The 21439-nt window shown below is 42.9% G+C and overlaps 1 protein-coding gene across 3 annotated transcripts in view; it reads left to right on the forward strand.

The window, feature by feature from the left end:
• The window catches only part of USH1C (USH1 protein network component harmonin), a 59050-nt gene extending 37862 nt beyond the window's left edge, over positions 1 to 21188 (forward strand). For 2 of the 3 annotated variants that reach the window (XM_065682873.1, XM_065682874.1), the window contains 6 exons: positions 8749 to 8790; positions 9071 to 9124; positions 9274 to 9373; positions 10784 to 10893; positions 17926 to 17981; positions 18996 to 19110. In XM_065682873.1, coding sequence (XP_065538945.1) covers positions 8749 to 8790; positions 9071 to 9124; positions 9274 to 9373; positions 10784 to 10893; positions 17926 to 17981; positions 18996 to 19095 — 462 coding nt within the window. In that variant the 3' untranslated portion in view covers positions 19096 to 19110. Of the gene's footprint in view, positions 1 to 8748; positions 8791 to 9070; positions 9125 to 9273; positions 9374 to 10783; positions 10894 to 17925; positions 17982 to 18995; positions 19111 to 19856 lie in introns of those variants that run through there. The other variant, XM_065682871.1, reaches the window with a different exon arrangement.
• Positions 21189 to 21439: the final 251 nt, after the last annotated feature.

Consider the following 21439-nt stretch of genomic DNA (forward strand, 5'->3'; position numbering starts at 1 on the left):
GAGTAAGACATGCATGGACATCGAAGTAAAGAGGAAGGCTATTTCTTTTAGTTAAAACTGAAAAGGCCAGGGTATGACAAAACAGACAAGGAGGTACCTGCCTGTTTCCAGAAATGTATAAGAATTATAACTTCATTTCATGTCAAATGAATGGTTTTTGTTTGCCTGGGGTTGGGGTAGGGGTGTGCTTATTTAAGTCAGTCCTTCTTAAAGACCGGTTCAGCTTCTCTGGCCAAACAGAAGAGTCACAAAAGGCAAAGTATCAACCCTATTTTTCGTCTTGCTAGATTTCATGAATCTGATGGAACTCCAGTCTTTATAACTTAGTAACACACAAAGCGGGGAGGGAGAGTTGCTCTTTATGTTAGGGATAGGCTGGAGAGTATGGAACTCTGTCTGGGGACAGGTGAGCAGTTTACAGAGAGTTTGTGAGTCAGGGTTAAAGGGAAAACAGCAATGGGAGACATTACTGTGGGGATCTGTTACAGACCGCCTGATCAAGGAGAACCTGCAGATGGAGCACTCTGTAGACAGACAGGAAAAGCTTCACGCTCGCAGGCCCTTGTTCTCATGGGTGACTTCAAGCACCCTGACATCTGTTGGAACGACGGTACCGCCTGGCACAAGCAATCCAGGAGGTTCCTCGATTGTGTGGAAGACAACTTCCTTCTGCAAGTAATAGAGGAGCCGACAAGGAGAGGTGCCATGCTTGACCTTGTGCTCACCAACAGGGAAGGGCTTGTTGAGAATGTGACACTCCAGGGCAGCCTTGGATGCAGCGATCACGAGATGGTCGAATTTGAGATCCTCAGGACAGTGAGAAGAGCGTGCAGCAAGCTCACTGCCCTGGAATTCAAGAGAGCAGACTTTGGCCTCTTCAGGAGCCTGCTTAGTAAGGTTCCATGGGATATAGCCTTGGAGGGCAGGGGGGCCCAAGACTCTTGGTTGATATTCAAGGACCACCTGCTGCAAGCTCAGGAGTGCTGCATCCCAACTAGAAGGAAGTGCAGCAGGAGGGCCAGGAGACCTCCTTGGGTGGATGAGGAGCTGCTGAGGAAAATTCAAAGGGAAAAAGAAGCTTATAAAAGGTGGAAGCAAGGATAGGCGGCCTGGGTAGAGTACAGGGATGTTGTCCGGGAAGCCAGGGACCAGGTTAGGAAGGCTAAGGCCCAGTTAGAATTTAACTTGGCTAGGGATGTTAAGGATAACAGGAAGGGATTCTACAGGCACGTAGCAAACAAAAAACAGACTAGGGACAACACAGGCCCCCTGAGGAAGCTTTTGGGAGAACTGGCTACACAGGATTTGGAGGAGGCTGAGGTTCTGAATGACTTCTTTGCCTTGGTCTTCACTGGCAAAGGCTCTGACTGCACTACCCAGGTCTTAGAAGGTAGATGCAGGAACTGTGAGAATGAAGACCTTGGGCCCACTGTAGGAGAGGATCTGGTTCGAGACCATCTTAAAAATCTGAACGCGCACAAGTCCGTGGGACCTGATGGAATCCATCCGCGGGTCCTGAAGGAGCTGGCGAATGAAGTTGCTAAGCCACTGGCCATCGTATTTGAGAAATCATGGCAGTCAGGTGAAGTTCCCGACGACTGAAAAAAGGGAAATATAACCCCCATTTTCAAGAAGGAGAAAATGGAAGACCCGGGGAATTACAGACCAGTCAGTCTCACCTCTGTGCCTGGTAAAATCTTGGAGCACATTCTCCTGGAAGGCATGCTAAGGCACATGAAAAACAACAAGGTGCTTGGTGACAGCCAGCATGGCTTCACTAAGGGGAAATCCTGCCTGACCAATTTGGTGGCCTTCTATGGTGGGGCTACAGAACTGATGGACAGGAGTAGAGCAGTTGATGTCATCTACCTGGACTTGTGCAAAACATTCAACACTGTCCCACGCAACATCCTTATTTCTAAATTGGAGAGACATCAATTTGATGGATGGACCTCTCGGTGGATAAAGAACTGGCTGGCTGGCCGCACACAAAGAGTTGTGATCAATGGCTCAATGTCCGGCTGGAGATCGGTAACAAGTGGTGTCCCTCAGGGATTGGTGTTGGGACTGCTCTTGTTCAACATCTTTGTCAGTGACATGGACAGTGGGATTGAGTGCGCCCTCAGCAAGTTTGCCGATGACACCAAGCTGTGTGGTCCGGTTGATATGCTGGAGGGAAGGGATGCCATCCAGAGGGACCTTGACACGCTTGTGAGGGGGGCTGATGCCAACTTTATGAAGTTCAACCATGACGAGTGCAAGGTCCTACACCTGGGTCGGAGCAATCCCGGGCACAGCAACAGGTTGGGCAGAGAAGAGATTCAGAGCAGCCCTGCGGAGAAGGACTTGGGGGTGCTGGTCGATGAGAAAATGAACATGGGCCGGTTTCAGTGTGTGCTCGCAGCCCAGAAAGCCAACCGTATCCTGAGCTGTATCAAAAGGAGCGTGACCAGCAGGTCGAAGGAGGTGATCCTGCCCCTCTACTCTGCTCTCCTGAGAGCTCACCTGGAGTATTGTGTGCAGTTCTGGTGTCCTTAGCATAAAAAGGACATGGAACTGCTGGAACAAGTCCAGAGGAGGGCCACGAGGATGATCAGGGGACTGGAGCACCTCCCGTATTAAGATAGGCTGAGAAAGTTGGGGCTGTTCTCCTGGTGAAGAGAAGGCTGCGTGGAGACCTCGTAGCAGCCTTCCAGTACCTGAAGGGGCCCTATAGGGATGCTGGGGAGGGACTCTTTGTCAGGGACTGTAGTGACAGAAGGGGTAAGGGGTTAAAACTTAGACAGAGGAAATTTAGATTGGATATAAGGAGGAAGGTCTTTCCTGTTAGGGTGGTGAGGCACTGGATTCGGCTGCCCAGGGAGGTTGTGAGTGCTCCACCACTGGCAGTGTTCAAGGCCAGGTTGGACGAAGCCTTGGGTGACATGGTTTAGTGTGAGGTGTCCTTGCCCATGCCAGGGGGTTTGGAACTAGAGGATCTTGAGGTACTTTCCAACCCGAACTATTCTATGATTCTATAATTTCTTCTACCTTGTTTTTATCTGAATTTAGTTGTCCTGAGTACCAAACTCTAGAAACTCATCTTGATGGATTTACTTGGACCAAACAGCTAATCAAGAGAGCTTATACTTGAGCAATTCACTAATAAAGGTGAAAAGCATTAACATAAGAATAAAATAAACATGCAAGAATAGGTAAGCTGTTCCTGTTATCTGGAAGGTAGGTCGTTGGGCCAGATAACAGAAGCTTCTGTTGTGACTGAAGTGTTCATGTTAATTTAATTCAGGTCAGAATTTCCAAGTCTTTTAACAGTTCATGAAAATTGCATTTTTCACTTATAAATAGGGAAATGATAGGAATTGAATTTTTTATTTATAAATAGGGAAAATAACTCTCAAATGTGGCCTTGAATGCTGAGAGCTGCTCTGGGTCAAAGTCAGCGTGAAATGTTTTTCTCTGCTGTACTAGAGTGAATTGGAATATCCTTATGACAAAGTTAATTAAATTTTGGCTCAGAGAACAGGAGAAGATTGTTATGATTTGGTGGTGTGGTTTTAGGAGAAGCAAAACCAACATGAATATTAGTCTCTGCTCTCCCAACTATCACTAAACATCCTGTTGTGTTAGAAAGCTTTGGTGCACTTGCTGCACTAAAGATTTTTTATTTCCTCATACTTTTGTGGTTGGATGCAGCATTTCTAAAAGGAAGAATGAGTATTTAAGCTTTCTTTTAATTTGCCAGATTTGAAGCTTGATTCAAATCAAGCAAATGGGAAGATGTGCGATAACTGTTTCAGTTATTTGCCATAGCTATACGAAAACCATCTGTGTTGAAAAGGAAATAATTGCTTTTTTTCTCTAAGTGGCTAGAGAAGGGCTGAAGATTTTTGTGAAAAATCTTGCCATACTGGCCCCAAAACTCCTTGAAGACAAAACCTCAGTCTCCGTATTTATTAAATGGAGACCACAAATCTTTTGTTAACTCAGCAATGGATATGTTTTTCCAAGTAATGGTATAACTACAGGACACTGACAGAATCAGTAGTGGAACTGATACGTGGTCATTTGGTTTAAAGGAAATTCAGTTTGGAACTGTAAACACCATGGGTCAGTCAGTAGAAAGTTCTTCCTGTTTTAGAAGACTCAAATACATTGTCGAATTTGATGCAGGATTTTGAGCGGAGGCTGGAGAGGTGGGAGGAGTGTTTTGTTTTGGGGTTCGTTGTTTGGTATTTTCTTTTCCCATTTTATTTTTGAAATTTTTTGTAGCATAGTAAGAGGTTCTATAATTTAGTGATGTGATTCCAAACTAGAGTGTACCATTTTGTTAATGCATGGGAAGCGAAAGAGAAACAGAATCAATATGGGATTCAAATCTTTGAAGCCCAAGACAATTAAAATAAAATCCAGCAGTTATCAATCAATATTGTGAAATTACTTGTAAGTATCCCAATTAAAGCAAGACCACTGAGAAATGAGTCAATTAAATTCAGGAGGAATCTTTTAGTAGAATGAACCTGTACTAGTTATTGGCATTTAGATAATTAGTGCTCTCAGGATGAGCCCTAATACACTTACCTTTACCTTCAGCTTATCGACTTTATGAGGAATTTAGCAATGAAATTCAGCTTTCAGTAAAGGCAATCCGTGGTAGGAGAGCAAATCTTAAATGTATATTTATCATGACTTTACAATATTTTGGAAATTACTTGTTTAGCATTTTGACCATGTTTGTTGTCTGGGTTGTCTTTTTTTTTTTGGTTTTTTTTTTCCTGAATATTTTGTTCACAAATCAGAGAGAGGAGACCGCAGTACTGTTCCGTAGAAATTATGGTAAAATGAGTCATAGAAAATATTTTTAAGAAATCGTGTGGTATAGAAAGAGGGGGGGGAAGCAAAAAAAAAGTAGTGAAATTATTTGTGAGTAGATGTTACTTATTTACAGCAAAAGTTAATGTCTGGTTTGGCAATTTTCTTTATTTTGCAGCCACAAGAGATGTTTAAAAGGATGGTGGTTTACAATTCATCATTTAGATCTAACAAAAAACAAGTAAAATAACATTTTTCATGTTTTGTGTGGTACTTCTTGTTTTGACTGATCATGGATTTAAACCTTTCCTTTCTAATTCTGTTGCTTAGTTTCTAAAACAGAGGATGCAATGCAGCCCTAGTGCATGAAAACTCATAGTCTTTGTAAATTTTGCGTGTGCCTGTGGTTTCTGCTAGTCTAGACAGATGAAGAATGAAAGGATAGTAAATCCTTCAGGTTGAACCATCTGTAACTACGTACACAGTGCAATCTTTAAGGCAGTTGAACAGTGGTAACGGGTCTGAGAATGGCGAATTTTTTTTTTTTTTACATTCCTAAGGTTTTCCTTTTTTTCTTTAGTTCCCAGTTGCAATGCTTTAAGTAATAAAAAAATATTCTTAGTTTAACAAATAGAGCTGTTAACATAGTTACTAATAGGACAACAGAGGAACTGGTGGTGGAAAGCACATAGACTTTCTGTACTATGTAGGATTTTTCTGCTGTGTTACTGCTTTTATTGCTTTCTTCTGTCATAGGGACAAAGTTTTCACCTCTTCGTCTTTTTTACTGGTGGTTCAGTAGGTGGTCCCTTGATGAAGTGAACTTTGTGCTTAATTTCTCTTTTGCTTTTAAATATGCTGGTTTCTGTTCAAAACACCCTTATAAGTACAAGCTAAGTTAGATACATTGCCGTGTTATATGATTATGTTGGCACAAAGTTGTGAGCTCAGAGTATGAGCTTATGAGTAGCAAAGCATTAAGATTAAGAATGTATTTTTTCTTTCTTTTGATAAGTTTCATTTTAGATCTAGAAGGAAAAACTTGACTGAGAAATCAAACTTTAAGATTGTTCAGTAGCAACTGAACGTTACTATGTTCTGTATATTATACCAGTTGTGTTCTCAGCAAATGTGTTTTTGGAAAAATTTGTATCTGGTCATGGGTTTCTTTCTCAGTTCCTCTTCTCTGTTTATTTCAGTCAGGTCTCAATTGCTATTGACTATTGATGCTAGAAATTTCAGTGAGTAATACCATTGACTGGTGCTTGGGGGCACCAGTCCAGACAGGTATGTTTTTTTGGTGCAATCAAATGTTTTAATGTTCCAGATTCTGCTTATGTTCGGTCTCAGGAATGTTGCTGTAAGTCAAGAAAGAATTCAAATGGTCTTGAACTCTTTCACCTGGATGCCCCGAGTAGTGGGAGGATAGGCTTAGCACTCTGGTTTCTGCTCAGTGTTGCTTTGTTCATTAGTCCCTGCTTGGATATGGATTGCGCACACTGCTCTCAGAATTTGTGATGTGCATTTCTGAGAAGAGATTTTACAGTTCAGTGGATGTCTTCATTGTGTCTTAGCTGTATTTGTACATTATTGGATGCAGATCAGATCACTTCTTTGCTTGCAGGTTTTTTGTTGTGGGGTTTAGTGTGGTTTTTGTTGGTTCTTTTGTTTGGGTTCTTTTTTTTTTTTCTGTCCTGTTTTAAAATTACTTTCCCAGGAAACTTTTTTCAAGGCCAACATCTGTTTTTCATGAGGGCGACCTGGGACAAAGAGTTCACTAACTTCTTTTAGATTACATAATGAATTAGTGACTTGGCCAAGAGTTCTTTCCTCTTAACTTGCTTGCTCCAAGACCATAGACGTCTACTTCAGCCATGATTCCAAAGGGTAATGCAAATTCAGCTATTCAAACTGATAGGTTTGTTTAGGTAGCTATCATTGTAAAATTTTTTTTGTATGGTTTTAGTTTAACTATTAATACACCTTGTAAATGAATAAATTATTGTAGTTTTTTCCCCCAGGATGAAATTCTACCCTTGAAGTTTGTGATCAGATTCACGTTTATTTAGTTTCTCAAAGTTAGCAATAAGAAATGTAACACAACCTGTAATTTAAATGCTAAATAAGGTCTCTCATGTTCCTATTCCCAAAATATGCTTTTAGTACGTATTTCCCTACCCCAAAAGAAAACAAAACAACAACAAAATTAAAAAAAACCCAAAACGCATGCCCTCCTCCCTCCCCCTCCAAAAAAATAAAAGCAGTACAAACCCGCTTACAGCAATAAGCAAAAGTTCTGCGGTTGTGCCCTGAAGATACAGCTTTCTGAAGCCTGGGGAGATTAAGTCATGCTTCAGCCCTTGCAAATGTTTCTTCTGTCTCAGAAGAAACGCAGAACAAGAACACGAGTTACTTAAGTTGGTCTTCTGATCTCAGGGAAAAGGTGAAGAGAGAGACAGCTTTCAAGAAAGCCAGGGTTCATGCTGAGCTATTTGATATGCCTGAGCTATCAGCACCACTGTTGCATGGTCTGTGTAAGTGTGGTTAGACAAATGGCCAGCACTGTAGTGCATTTGAGGCTCTGCTAATGCAGATCTGTGTAGCAGTGCTCCCTGACTTTGTCAGAGGCAGTGGCAGTAAGGATGAGATCTCATCCCGGAGGATCATTCCCAGTCATGTCAAAATGGCAACTGAGAGAGATGATGATAAAGATGATAATAGGAGGAGGCATTAGTGTTTTCTGCTGCAACTTCGTCATTTAACAGCCAGCCCTTAAAGATACCAGAGGAACCTTAAGTTGTGCATCTGATTTGCAACAGGAAAAAGGCTTAGCTGAATCTGAGAGTAGAACAGACTTTTTTGTCAGATGGGTCCAGTAGAAACGAGGGCAATAGTGAATATATCAAGCTTGATCATGGACTGAACTGCTGGCCTGCATCAGATATTGGCTTGCCTGCTCTCTGAGCAAATGGTTGTGTGGTTCTGCATTGTTCCCATGCCCCCAGGTTATTGCAGCTTGAAGCCACAAGACTGATGGAGCATTTAGGTGCCTGAGTAAAGATTTCTGTTAAGTCCTGAAGCCCTGAGTGCAGAGTTCTTACACATCTGCAGCATCACCCATACAATCTCATCTGGTAACTACTAATCCTCCTCAAGAAATGACCACTCAAACACCATTGAGTCCTGATTACTGACTCAGAAACTCTCACCCTTGCAGAAAAAGTAACTCACACTTTTCTGTGCAGTGTTGGTCTTACAAGGCTAATGCATTAGGTTTTGAAAGTTTATGAAAGCGTGGGTCCTCTCAAAGCTTAAATCTTGCTCTACGTAACTGCAATATTATCTTCCCAATTTCAGACAGTCCCTGCCAAAACTTTTTAAGTCCTCCATATGAAAAGACCATAGGAAAAAATTGCTTCTTGTCCTGCATTTGCTTGTGGTATGGAGTGAAATCACTGAAATTCCATGGGAAGGAGGGAAGAAGGGGGTTGGAAGACAATCTTACAACCCAGATGGTGTGAATTAGTGTTGCTGACAGGTAAATTGGAGGCTATCACTTCCAACTGTGTTGTAGTACCCAACATGATGACAGTCCCAAGAAATGTTGTTCAGTGTGGCAGAACATACCTGTCCATGGTGCTTTCAAGATTTGCTTCTGTTCTGTCAGTTGTAGAAAGGAACTGTGGAGCTAACAGAGTAGTAAACTACTCCTCAGAACTGCTCCATAGTATGACCAGCTCAAACTGCTGATCTGTCATAAGGTTTTGAAACATCTTCTGACTGTCAGGATGGACCATTTCCTGCCTTTCTATGCTTTTCTCCATTTACTTTCATCTTTCATAGCTGTCTGTTCTCTGACTAATGAATAAAATGGAGTTTGTGTGTTAAGGACGTGATGAGCCTGATGGCTTTCACAGTTAAGTATTGTTTTATTCCCAGGGCTTCCAGAAATATTTGGAAGATTTTGATCCATATTCAATGGTAAGGAAAGAAATCAACTATGTCTTGCTGTTTAATATGAAATGCTCTGGAGAAAACACATCCTTGATTTTGAGGGTTGGGAGGGGTAAGATTCTTGCTTGTTGGTTTGCCAAGGCTTGTGTATTTGTCTCTTCTGGTCATGTTGAAAAGGAGCTATCTTACTGGAGAAGATGGTCTGGTGTTTTGATCTTCCTTGAACATTATTCTCCCATAAACTACATTTATCAGCCTGTTTTGTGTTTCCAAAGTTGAAATGGCTAATCAATATATCTTTTCATAGTTTACCCCAGAGCAGATTATGGGAAAAGATGTACGGCTATTACGAATTAAAAAGGTAAATATTACATTATTTGATTGATGTTTAAAGGGTTCATGTAAACATTTCATGTACGGTACGATTTACTGAGAAGAAGGAAAGATTAAGTTCCTGTTGATGGCAAAAATTAACAGCCTTTTTCTGAACTAAAACTCCCTTTTTATTAGGAAGGATCATTAGACCTTGCAGTTGAGGGAGGAATTGATTCTCCAATTGGAAAGATAGTTGTGTCTGCCATCTATGAGGGTGGTGCTGCAGACAAACATGGTGAGTAACAATGGGGAATATGAATGATTCTGCAAAGTGGCTCCTTATGCTGGCTGAGAGTTGTTGGCTGACTTTTCATAGCTATGCCTAGTACTGAGAGGCACATTGAGATTGTCCAAGGCAACCAAGTTCTGTCTCAGCTCTAAGGGCAGCTCCAAGAGTGGCTCATGGTTTCAAGGGTGCTGCATAGGTTAATAATTATGTGAAATTTATAAGTAGTGTTTAAGAAGAAATGGTCATTACTGCTGTAGTTTTATCATTGCAGAATTTTCATTTATGTGGCCTGAAAATGTAGAACTGTTCTCTTAATAAGGGCTCCCGTTTTTCCAGTCTGATATATTTAAAAGAAAAAAGAACAAAAAACCACCTGATGTACACCTGGTGTTAATTAAGGAAAGCAGAACATGGTCGTCATTATTTCACAATTTCCAGACAATGATATCTGTAGTATTGTCATGCACAAAGTGATTACCTGATCATGGCTACACTACACTGCTTAGTTTTGTTCTTAATGCTACTCTCAGTAGTCATCTGTTTTGTAAAACACCTGGCTTTACTCCCAGAATTCCACTAAAGACCAGAGCCTTACGGCAAACAGCTTAGTTCTCTGGAAGGCACAATAACATGTGTACCAACACATCCAGGCTTTGCTGCTCATGGCCAGTATCTCTCATGTTTTCCTTGAGAAGTCTAGTGATGGCCAGGTAGACAGATTGGGTGTCTCCTTATGTTGTCTTTGGTCTTTGCTGATCTTGTCCCAACCTGCACCTAAGTTCATGTCACCGTTGCTGTGTAAACATCTCAGCCACTTGATCTCTCAAGTACTATGTTTCCCTTTGGCTCTTCACTGTTTTGAAGGCCTTTTACAACTAAGGCTGTCCCATTACCATCTGTGTTTTCCTCTTTAAATCCAGTGCCAGCTAGCCGATTGTGTTTCATTACAGATTAGCAAGTCAAAATGAATTCTAAGGACTGAATGTTACACATGCTTCTGCAAAGGAAAGAGCGCCCTGCAAAACCTTGACAAATGCCACTTACACCTTCAGAACTTTCAATTAATGCTGCTATTTTCATAATAGTAACAACCTACAATCAACCTCAGTTTGTAAGCTGTATAGAAGGATTACCCAGACAGGCAAACTATTACTAAACTACTACTATGGAAAAAAAAAAATCTTATTCAGCTAGTTTCTTACTAGTCATGGTCAATAGGAGATTAGTGTGGCTTTTCCATGCCTAAAAATTCCTTTTGCCTACAGAAAACTTTCTTGTTTATGTGAATTTTTAGTGTAAGCCTCCACATCTAGTGAAGACACTTTTCATTATACACAGTACTGCATAAATGAGGGACAGTGAAGACTCACAGCTGTTTGCTCACATGTATGTATACCGTGTTGGTCTTTTCTCCAGGAGGCATAGTGAAAGGGGATGAAATACTAGCTGTAAATGGCAAGATATTAATTGACAGCAGGCTGGCAGAAGCACAGACAACTCTAGCAAAAGCCTGGAACATGGGTGGGGTAAGTCACCTGGAACACTTCTTCATTCTACCTATAATGCTCATATGAGGTATTCTTTTCTTCCATTACTTTGTTATATCAACACAAATGAGGTTGCAGACATCAAAAGTAACAGGTATGACATATACTACCAAAGTGAGCTAAAATCTGCAGAAGATACTGGTATATGGCGTCTCTAAAAATCATGCATGTAATTTATTGTGAAAGTTCGTGGCATTTAGCCACATGTCGAGACTGTTATAGAATCATAGAATCATAGAATAGTTAGGGTTGGAAAGGACCTCAAGATCATCTAGTTCCAACCCCCCTGCCATGGGCAGGGACACCTCACACTAAACCATCCCACACAAGGCTTCATCCAACCTGGCCTTGAACGCTGCCAGGGATGGAGCACTCACAACCCCCCTGGGCAACCCATTCCAGTGCCTCACCACCCTAACAGGAAAGAATTTCCTCCTTATATCCAATCTAAACTTCCCCTGTTTAAGTTTTAACCCATTACCCGTCATCCTGTCACTACAGTCCCTGATGAGGAGACCCTCCCCAGCATCGCTATAGGCCCTCTTCAGGTACTGGAAGGCTGCTATGAGGTCTCCACACAGCCTTCTCTTCTCCAGGCTGGACAGCCCCAACTTTCTCAGCCTGTCTTCATACAGGAGGTGCTCCAGTCCCCTGATCGTCCTCGTGGCCCTCCTCTGGACTTGTTCCAACAGTTCCATGTCCTTTTTATGTTGAGGACACAAGAACTGCACACAATACTCCAGGTGAGCTCTCACAAGAGCAGAGTAGAGGGGCAGGATCACCTCCTTCGACCTGCTGGTCACGCTCCTTTTGATGCAGCTCAGGATACGGTTGGCTTTCTGGGCTGTGAGCGCACACTGAAGCCGGCCCATGTTCATTTTCTCATCGACCAACACCCCCAAGCCCTTCTCTGCAGGGCCACTCTGAATCTCTTCTTTGCCCAACCTCTAGCTGTGCCTGGGATTGCTCCCACCAAGGTGTAGGACCTTGCACTCGTCATGGTTAAACTTCATAAAGTTGGCATCAGCCCACCTTACAAGTGTGTCGAGGTCCCTCTGGATGGCATCCTTCCCTCCAGCGTATCAACCGAACCACACAGCTTGGTGTCATCGGCAAACTTGCTGAGGGCGCACTCAATCCCACTGTCCATGTCACTGACAAAGATGTTAAACAAGACCAGTCCAAACACTGATCCCTGAGGGACACCACTCATTACCGATCTCCAGCCGGACATTGAGCCATTGATCACAACTCTTTGTGTGCAGCCATCCAGCCAGTTCTTTATCCACCGAGTGGTCCATCCATCAAATTGATATCTCTCCAATTTAGAGACAAGGATGTCTTGTGGGACAGTGTTGAATGTTTTGCACAAGTCCAGGTTTTGCACAAGTCCATCAACTGCTCTACTCCTGTCCATCAGTTCTGTAGCCCCATCATAGAAGGCCACCAAATTGGTCAGGCAGGATTTCCCCTTAGTGAAGCCATGCTGGCTGTCACCAAGCACCTTGTTGTTATTCATGTGCCTTAGCGTGCCTTCCAGGAGAATCTGCTCCAAGATTTTACTAGGCACAGAGGTGAGACTGACTGGTCTGTAATTCCCCGGGTCTTCCATTTTCTCCTTCTTGAAAATGGGGGTTATATTTCCCTTTTTCCAGTCAGTGGGAACTTCACCTGACTGCCATGATTTCTCAAATACGATGGCCAGTGGCTTAGCAACCTCATTCGCCAGCTCCTTCAGGACCCGCGGATGGATTCCATCAGGTCCCACGGACTTGTGCGTGTTCAGATTTTTAAGATGGTCTCGAACCAGATCCTCTCCTACAGTGGGCCCAAGGTCTTCATTCTCACAGTTCCTGCGTCTACCTTCTAAGACCTGGGTGGTGCAGTCAGAGCCTTTGCCAGTGAAGACCGAGGCGAAGAAGTCATTCAGAACCTCAGCCTCCTCCAAATCCTCTGTAGCCAGTTCTCCCAAAAGCTTCCTCAGGGGGCCTATGCTGTCCCTAGTCTGTTTTTTGTTTGCTACGTGCCTGTAGAATCCCTTCCTGTTATCCTTAACATCCCTAGCCAAGTTAAATTCTAACTGGGCCTTAGCCTTCCTAACCTGGTCCCTGGCTTCCCGGACAACATCCCTGTACTCTACCCAGGCCGCCTATCATTGCTTCCACTTTTTATAAGCCTCTTTTTCCCTTTGAATTTTCCTCAGCAGCTCCTTATCCATCCAAGGAGGTCTCCTGGCCCTCCTGCTGCACTTCCTTCTAGTTGGGATACAGCACTCCTGAGCTTGCAGCAGGTGATCCTTGAATATCAACCAAGAGTCTTGGGCCCTCCTGCTCTCCAGGGCTATATCCCATGGAACCTTACTAAGCAAGCTCCTGAAGAGGCCAAAGTCTGCTCTTTTGAAGTCCAGGGCAGTGAGCTTGCTACACGCTCTTCTCACTGTCCTGAGGATCTCGAGTTCGACCATCTCGTGATCGCTGCATCCAAGGCTTCCCTGTAGTACCACATTCTCAACAAGCCCTTCCCTGTTGGTGAGCACGAGGTCAAGCATGGCACCTCTCCTTGTCGGCTCCTCTATTACTTGCAGAAGGAAGTTGTCTTCCACACAATCGAGGAACCTCCTGGATTGCTTGTGCCGTGCAGTGCAATCGTTCCAACAGATGTCAGGGTGGTTGAAATCCCCCATGAGAACAGGGGCCTGTGAGCGTGAGGCTGTTCCTATCTGTCTGTAGAGTGCTTCATCCGCAGGTTCTCCTTGATCCGGCGGTCTGTAACAGATCCCCACAGTAATGTCCCCCATGGCTGTTCTCCCTTTAACCCTGACCCACAAACTCTCTGTTAACTGCTCTCCTGTCCCCAGACAGAGTTCCATACTCTCCAGCCTATCCCTAACATAAAGGGCAACTCCCCCTCCCCGCCTGCCAGGCCTGTCCTTTCTAAAGAGCCTGTAACCTTCCATTCCAACACTCCAGTCATAGGAGCCATCCCACCGTATTTCTGTGATGCCTATTTTATCATACCCCTGTAGATGTGCACACATCTCTAATTCCTCTTGTTTGTTCCCCATGCTACGGGCGTTTGTATAGAGGCGTCCTGAGCCAAGCTCCAATTGACGCCAACTCATTGGCTGGAGCAGCCAGAATGTATGTACATTGTTCCGAACATTTATTATAGGTGTTGGCAACTGACTGGGTGTGTTGGGATGGAATGATGCCCCCCTCCCCCAACACATCTAGTTTAAAGCCTCCTTGACCAGTCTGGCAAGCCTCCTACCAAAACTGTTCTTCCCCTTCTTTACCAGAGCAGCTCCACCAGCCCCCAATAGACCTGGCCTACAAACTTCAGTCCCGTGTTCAAGACACCCAAACCCCTGACTATGACACCACCCTTTTAACCATTTATTAACTTGGCCAATCCTCCTAGCTTTTTCTTGGTCCTCTCCTATGTCCTGGAGAATTGATGAAAAGACTATCTGAGCTCCAGAGCTCCTAACCACCTCTCCCAGGGCTCTGTAGTCTTTCTTTTTGGTCCCCAGTCTACTACTATCTATATTCCTAGCACCCACATGGATCACCAGGAGCGGGTAATTGTCCGTGGAACTTACCAGAGCAGGCAGCCTCTCTGTAACATCCCTGATCCTTGCTCCCGGTAGACAGCACACCTCCCTCGAGACGGGGTCAGGCTGACAGACGAGTGTTTCTGTCCCTTTCAAAGTAGAGTCCCCTACTACTACAACCCACCGCTTTTTCTTTGTAGCGCCAGTAGAAATCTTTACCCGTGCATAATCCGGCTGTTTGTGGTGCAAGTGCGTTTCCTCGTTAGTTTCCTGCAGGACAGCAAAGCGGTTCTGCGTGGGGACAACAGATTTAGGAGGAAGCCCCTTTCCTTTAGTTGTCCTTTTCCTTCTCCTTTTGTTATTTTTCTTTGTCACTAATTCCCAGTTTCCCGGGTTGGTGGCCTCCTTCTTTCCTTCATGAGCTGGAGGGGAAGCTTGAGGCCCCTGCACAGTAGGGGCTGGAGCACCCCGATATTTGCTGGAAGACTCACACAGCCAGTCATTCACAGTCTAGGAGGTTCCTCGAGTGCATTGATGATAATTTCTTAATGCAAATGGTGGACGTACCAACTAGGGGAGCAGCGCTGCTAGATTTAGTACTTGCCAACAAGGAGGGTTTGGTCGAAGTGGTGACGGTCAATGGCAGCCTTGGCTGCAGTGACCATGAGATGGTGGAGTTTAGGATCCTGTGTGGGAGGAATAGAATACCTAGCAAAGCCACAGTTCTGGATTTCCGAAGGGCCAACTTTGGCCTCTTCAGTCAACTGCTAAGGGAAGTCTCATGGGAAAGTGTACTAGGCGGTAAAGGGGCTCAAGATAGTTGGTTAGCATTCAAGGACCGCTTCTTCCAAGCTCAGGATCGGAGCGTCCCAATGAGTAGGAAGTCAAGTAAGGGATCTAGGAGACCGGCGTGGTTAAACAAGGAGCTGCTGGGCAAACTCAAGTGGAAAAGGAGAATCTATGGATTATGGAAGGAGGGGCTGGCCGCTTGGGAGGAATATAGGACAGTTGTTAGAGGATGTAGGGAGGCAATTAGGACAGCTAAGGCCTCCTTGGAACTCAATCTTGCTAGTCGGGTTAAAGACAATAGAAAGGGCTTCTTCAAATACATAGCAAATAAAACTAAAACAAGAGGCAATATAGGCCCACTGCTGAACGAAGTGGGTACCCTGGAGACAGAGGATATAAAGAAGGCAGAGGTGCTGAATGCCTTCTTTGCCTCTGTCTTTACTCCTGCAGACTCTCCCCGAGGGCCCCGGATTTCTATAGCCCCAGAAGGAGTCAGGACAAAGGAGGAGTTTGCTTTGGTAGATGAGGATTGGGTTAGGGATCAGCTATGCAAACTGGACATCTGTAAATCGATGGGTCCGGATGGAATGCACCCACGGGTGCTGAGGGAGCTGGCGGAGGTCATTGCTAGGCCACTTTCCATCATCTTTGGTAAGTCGTGGGAAATGGGCGAGGTGCCTGAGGATTGGCGGATGGCAAAGGTCACACCAATCTATAAGAAGGGCAAGAAGGAGGACCCGGGTAATTATAGACCGGTCAGCCTTACCTCCATCCCTGGAAAGATGATGGAACAACTTATTCTTGACTCCATCACTAGGCATATCAAGGATGAGGGGGTCATTAAGAACAGCCAACATGGTTTTATGAGGGGGAAGTCATGTATGACCAACCTTATAGCCTTCTATGAGGAAGTGACTAGGTGGAGGGATGATGGTAGAGCGGTAGATGTAGTTTTTCTTGATTTCAGTAAGGCATTTGATACTGTCTCCCACAGCATCCTCATAGATAAGCTGAGGAAGTGTGGGCTTGACGATCAAGTAGTGAGGTGGATCGAGAACTGGTTGAAAGGAAGAAGGTAGAGAGTTGTGGTCAATGGCGCAGAATCTAGCTGGAGGTCTGTGACTAGTGGAGTTCCTCAGGGGTCGGTGCTGGGACCGGTGCTGTTTAATATTTTCATCAATGACCTGGATGAGGGGACTGAGTGCACCCTCAGCAAGTTTGCTGATGACCCAAAACTGGGAGGAGTGGCTGACACACCAGAGGACTGTGCTGCCATTCAGCGAGACCTGGACAGGCTGGAGAGTTGGGCGGGGAGAAACTTGATGAAATTTAACAAGGGCAAGTGTAGAGTCTTGCATCTGGGGAAGAACAACCCCATGTACCAGTACAGGTTGGGGGTTGACCTGCTGGAAAGTAGTGAAGGGGAAAGGGACCTGGGGGTCCTGGTGGATAGGAGGATGACCATGAGCCAGCAATGTGCTCTTGTGGCCAAGAAGGCAAATGGCATCTTAGGGTGCATTAGAAAGGGAGTGGTTAGTAGGTCAAGAGAGGTTCTCCTCCTCCCCCTCTACTCAGCCTTGGTGAGGCCGCATCTGGAATATTGCGTCCAGTTCTGGGCCCCTCTGTTCAAGAAGGACAGGGAATTGCTTGAAGGAGTCCAGCGCAGAACCACAAAGATGATTAAGGGAGTGGAACATCTCCCTTATGAGGAGAGGCTGAGGGAGCTGGGTCTCTTTAGCTTGCAAAAGAGGAGACTGAGGGGTGACCTCATCAATGTTTACAAATATGTGAAGGGTAGGTGTCAGGATGATGGAGCTAGGCTTTTTTCAGTGATATCCAGTGATAGGACAAGGGGCAATGGGTGTAAACTGGAACATAGGAAGTTCCACGTTAACATCAGGAAGAACTTCTTTACTGTAAGAGTGACAGAGCACGGGAACAGGTTGCCCAGGGGGGTTGTGGAGTCTCCTGCACTGGAGATATTCAAGGCCCGCCTGGACAAGTTCCTGTGTGATGTACTGTAGGTTACCCTGCTCTTGCAGGGGGGTTGGACTAGATGATCTTTTTAGGTCCCTTCCAACCCTTGGGATTCTGTGATTCTGTGATTCTGTGATTCCTCTCGGCTACCCTGAAATCTTGAAGCCCGCTAATAGCATTCCTCAGCTCAGCCACCTGCTGCAGGAGGACCTCCACCACGGAGCACCGAGTGCAGCCCTGCTTTATTTAAACACATTACATTCTGAGTGTTCATAGTACATTTATCTCTCTTTCATATTGAAAATTACTTGCAAACTGATTGGAATTTTATGATAGTAACTTATCTTTAATTTCTTAATGTACAAGTAACTTCACTTAATTACAGTGAGTGTTTTCTCAGCAAGAACTCTGTTCATTTTTAAGATGACCAAATATAGAATGATTCTTATAATAATTATTTTTAAAAGTTTGTTGTAAGACCAGGAGATTTTTCTTTAATTTCAGGATACTCAAACAGCTGAATACTGAATTAGTCTTTTTATGGAAGTCTTTAATAGAGATCTTTCTTCTGCTCCCTGTGGTTTTCCAGAAATAGATTGTCTTCCTTCTTTCAAATATTTTATGGTGGTTCACTAACCACTTCTGAAAGCCATATTAAGCAGCACATATTTCACTGTGCTTTTCTCTTTCAGGATTGGATTGACTTAGTCATTGCGGCATCACCTCCAAAGGAATATGATGATGAAATGTAAGTGCATAAACTTTCTTTCTCTGAGAATTAAAAGGCTAGTAACAGTAGTCTATTTCAAATATTTACTTCTCGTGGACTACATAATCTTTTACATCACATAGTTGCTAATGTGATAGTTATAAATAGCTATCATGCATTGCAGCAGTGATTCCCAGACTTTTCAAAATGGCTACTCTCAGAACAGGTTGTACATGACCGCACACTCATACTTTCAGTTAAAGTTTGAGGATTTGGGAGTTTGGTGGTGGTTTGATTTTTTGTTTTGTTTGTGTTATTTGGGTTTGTTTTGTTTTGTTTTGGGGTTGGGGGTTTTTTGTTCTTTTGGGTTTGTTTGTTTTTTTTTTTGTGGGTTGGGTTGTTTTTTTTTTGGTTGATATCTTTTTTTTTTTTTTTTTTTTTTTAGAAATTACTTCAGTCTGGGTCATTTATTGTGGTCCCATGGATCTTAATTTGAGGGAACAAGTGCCCATAAGCATTCTTCATCACAACCATTTAATTCTGTTTTGTGAGGGTTTGGGTTTTTTTAATTAGATCGCAATTACTATCCTTATCTAAGCCAATATAAGTATAAAATATTCAAAAGCACTGATTTGTATGTCTTGGCAATTTGTAATGTTCACAGTCTTTATTTTTAAAATATAATCAGCATGGGTGTGAAACAGAAGAATCCATAGCTTTAAGTGTATTAAGAGGTATCAGGCTGGTACAACTTGCTTTACTTTAGCCAAACAGTTTCAAAAGCAAGACCAATGTTTTCTAGCTTTACTGAAGTAGAAGATCTGAAAATACTCTTTCTACCAAGTACAATAGCAGAGATGAGTTTAGTAGTAACTGTTAAGCCAGACTCATTCTGTGTAGAACACCAGAGTGTTAGTTGCTGTAAATAAATATGGTTCCACTGGCTAACATCAACTGAAGTTTGCTGTAAAATTGTGTTTAATACCTGTGCATAAAGTAACAAGCAAGGAAGTAACTGTCACTTGTTTTTGTTTTCATATCCTGTATATTTAGCCCTACTATTCCCTCATCAACAGTCAGTCCCAACACACAAAAAAGGGTTTTTGAAGGCAGTGCACCTGTGTACAGACAAGGGTATCTCCTGCAGCTGTAGCCACTGCAGTGTTCCCTCATGGTGAATAGCCAGACTGGGGTTAACATGACTGTCCACTGTGAGGCTGTGTTATTCTTTCAGCATGTGCCTGCCTGTGCATTGTATGCCACGCTTGCTTTTGTTCCTGGCATGCTGGAATGTTCTTTGGGCTTTTGCCATGCCTGTCCTGTTAAAATATAAGTATTTAGTTTCTACTTAATAATGTCCCTTGGAAGTCCTCTGCAGGATTGGTTTCTTGTCTGACAGACTGTAAAATAAATAAGCCCTGTCTGAACACATAGGATTAATCTAATTTTTTATTTTTATTTTTTTTAACTTATTTATGCTCTGCTGCTATGGCTTTGATTTCATAAGTATATAAGTAACTGCTAATTACTTCCTTGTGAAGGCTTGTCCAAAGAACAAGTTTCTATTTCTACTATATGGCAGTGTGCCTGTAAACAAATATTTGTGACTGGTTGCTTTTCACTGAAGTTTGTGTTAATTTGTCACTATACAGTGGGTTTGTCCAAAATTGTCCTTATGTCACAGTTTATTGTGTATGGTTTCTGTGTACTGTAATTGCTGTAAGTAGTCATAGATCTCTAGAAGAATCAAGGCAATTTCTTGTTGCATGTGGCTATTTGTGGTCTTCTCAACTATTATTTACAATATGAGTCAACTAAGAGCTATAATGTAGTTATATAAAATTACCAGAAAGACTAAAAATTGCATGACAGCTAAAAGCATCTGTTTCATGATCTCTTCTTTTTTTTCTGCAGGACATTTTTCTAAAGAAGGCTATGCTGGAGAAATGAAGGGTTTCCCCTGCAGAACCCGGATGCTCTGTAAATTAACAGGAAATTGATAACCACAAGATATGCATCTTTATTTGAAAGAAATGTGAGCAATCAGACCTGTAAACTGAACTAGGTACTTGAAATTATCCATGTAATTCAGATAATTTCAAATCATTCTATAGATGTACAGCAAGAAAATGTTGAGACTGTTGAGAAAGGAGTGCCAGTGAGCATAGCTTGGTCTGTGAGAACTCAGTCTGAGGTTTTTGCTATTTTGGGGGGCCAGATTTTGAAAATTGTCTTTCTATTTTCCTGGAAATAGACGCCAAAACGACAAATGAGGATAGAACACAGATGTCTGTTCCCACATGCAACACTTGTGATTACACGTTCACAGGCCAGTTTGGGTGTGAAAAGGATTATATTTTTACTCTGTGCATAGTGATTTTCCCTGGAGAACTGGGAATGTAGATAGGTAACTTTTGTCCTTACTCATGTTCTTGTAGCTCTCTTAATATCAATTTTTGTTGCTCAGTTGCGAGTTGTTTTGAGTAAAAAAAAAATAAAAAAAAATTGCTTGTGGAAAAAACTGTAATATCAGGAGTGCTAGGTTTATAGGAAATAATTTTGGTGATGCTTATACAGTATAAAGAATCTTCTCTATCAGCTAAGTAAATAGCTAGCAAGTAGTCCAGGTAAGATCATGATGTGTAGTCACAGTTATACTACTAAGTAGTTATACTGGTGGCAAAAATTACTCCCTCAAATAGTCATGTGTGGAAAACTTGGGTGTGATTCACAGTCTGCAGTTATGTACTTTGTTCTCAGTGAGGCTGTATTCATGACTGAACTGTGCAGAAAGTCACTAAGTGTAATATTTTGCTCTTGGTGACTGTCTTCTGTTTCAGTAAATTTCTCAACACCATAAAATCTATACTAGCCTGGCTTTGAATAGGCATGATTACGCTTGTAGACTTCGTACTTTCTTTATATTATCAAGATACGTCCTTAGGAATGTCATTGCCTGCCTTCCTTGTATCTGCCATTTTGCATTGCTTTTTGTTATCAAATTCCCATTGGAGTCTCGCCTTTCAAAAGTTTGGAAACCCTAATTTCTGTAACGCAGACCAATAACAGCTATGTTCCTGAGAGCTCTGTACTTATACAAAGATTATTCCTTATGTTGGCTTTCTTCACTTGCAGTATTGTTCCAATATGCCAATTACTGTATTTGGCAGGGTGCTTTTATTAGAATGTTTAAAATTTTCATTCTTTACTGATCCAGAAATAAAATTGCATTTGCCAAATGGAGAAGTCTTGTTTCCTCATTGTCTCTGTGTTGTACATAACAATAATAGTTAATTTGCTAAAGTACACAGGTTACTGAGTTAATCTTTAATAACAGACTCATTTGCAACAGAATGCCACCTGTGTGGAATTCAAAAGAAAATTCACTATGCACAGTAGGGAATTGTCACTTGGCTGAACTGCAGTAGTCTTTGAGTTTTTATGGGCAAATCTGGTCATTTGATATCAGCAAGCTCCTGAGAGCAGCTGCTTCAGTT

The sequence above is a fragment of the Lathamus discolor genome, chromosome 6 (genome assembly GCF_037157495.1).
Source record: "Lathamus discolor isolate bLatDis1 chromosome 6, bLatDis1.hap1, whole genome shotgun sequence".
Lineage (NCBI taxonomy): Eukaryota > Metazoa > Chordata > Aves > Psittaciformes > Psittacidae > Lathamus > Lathamus discolor.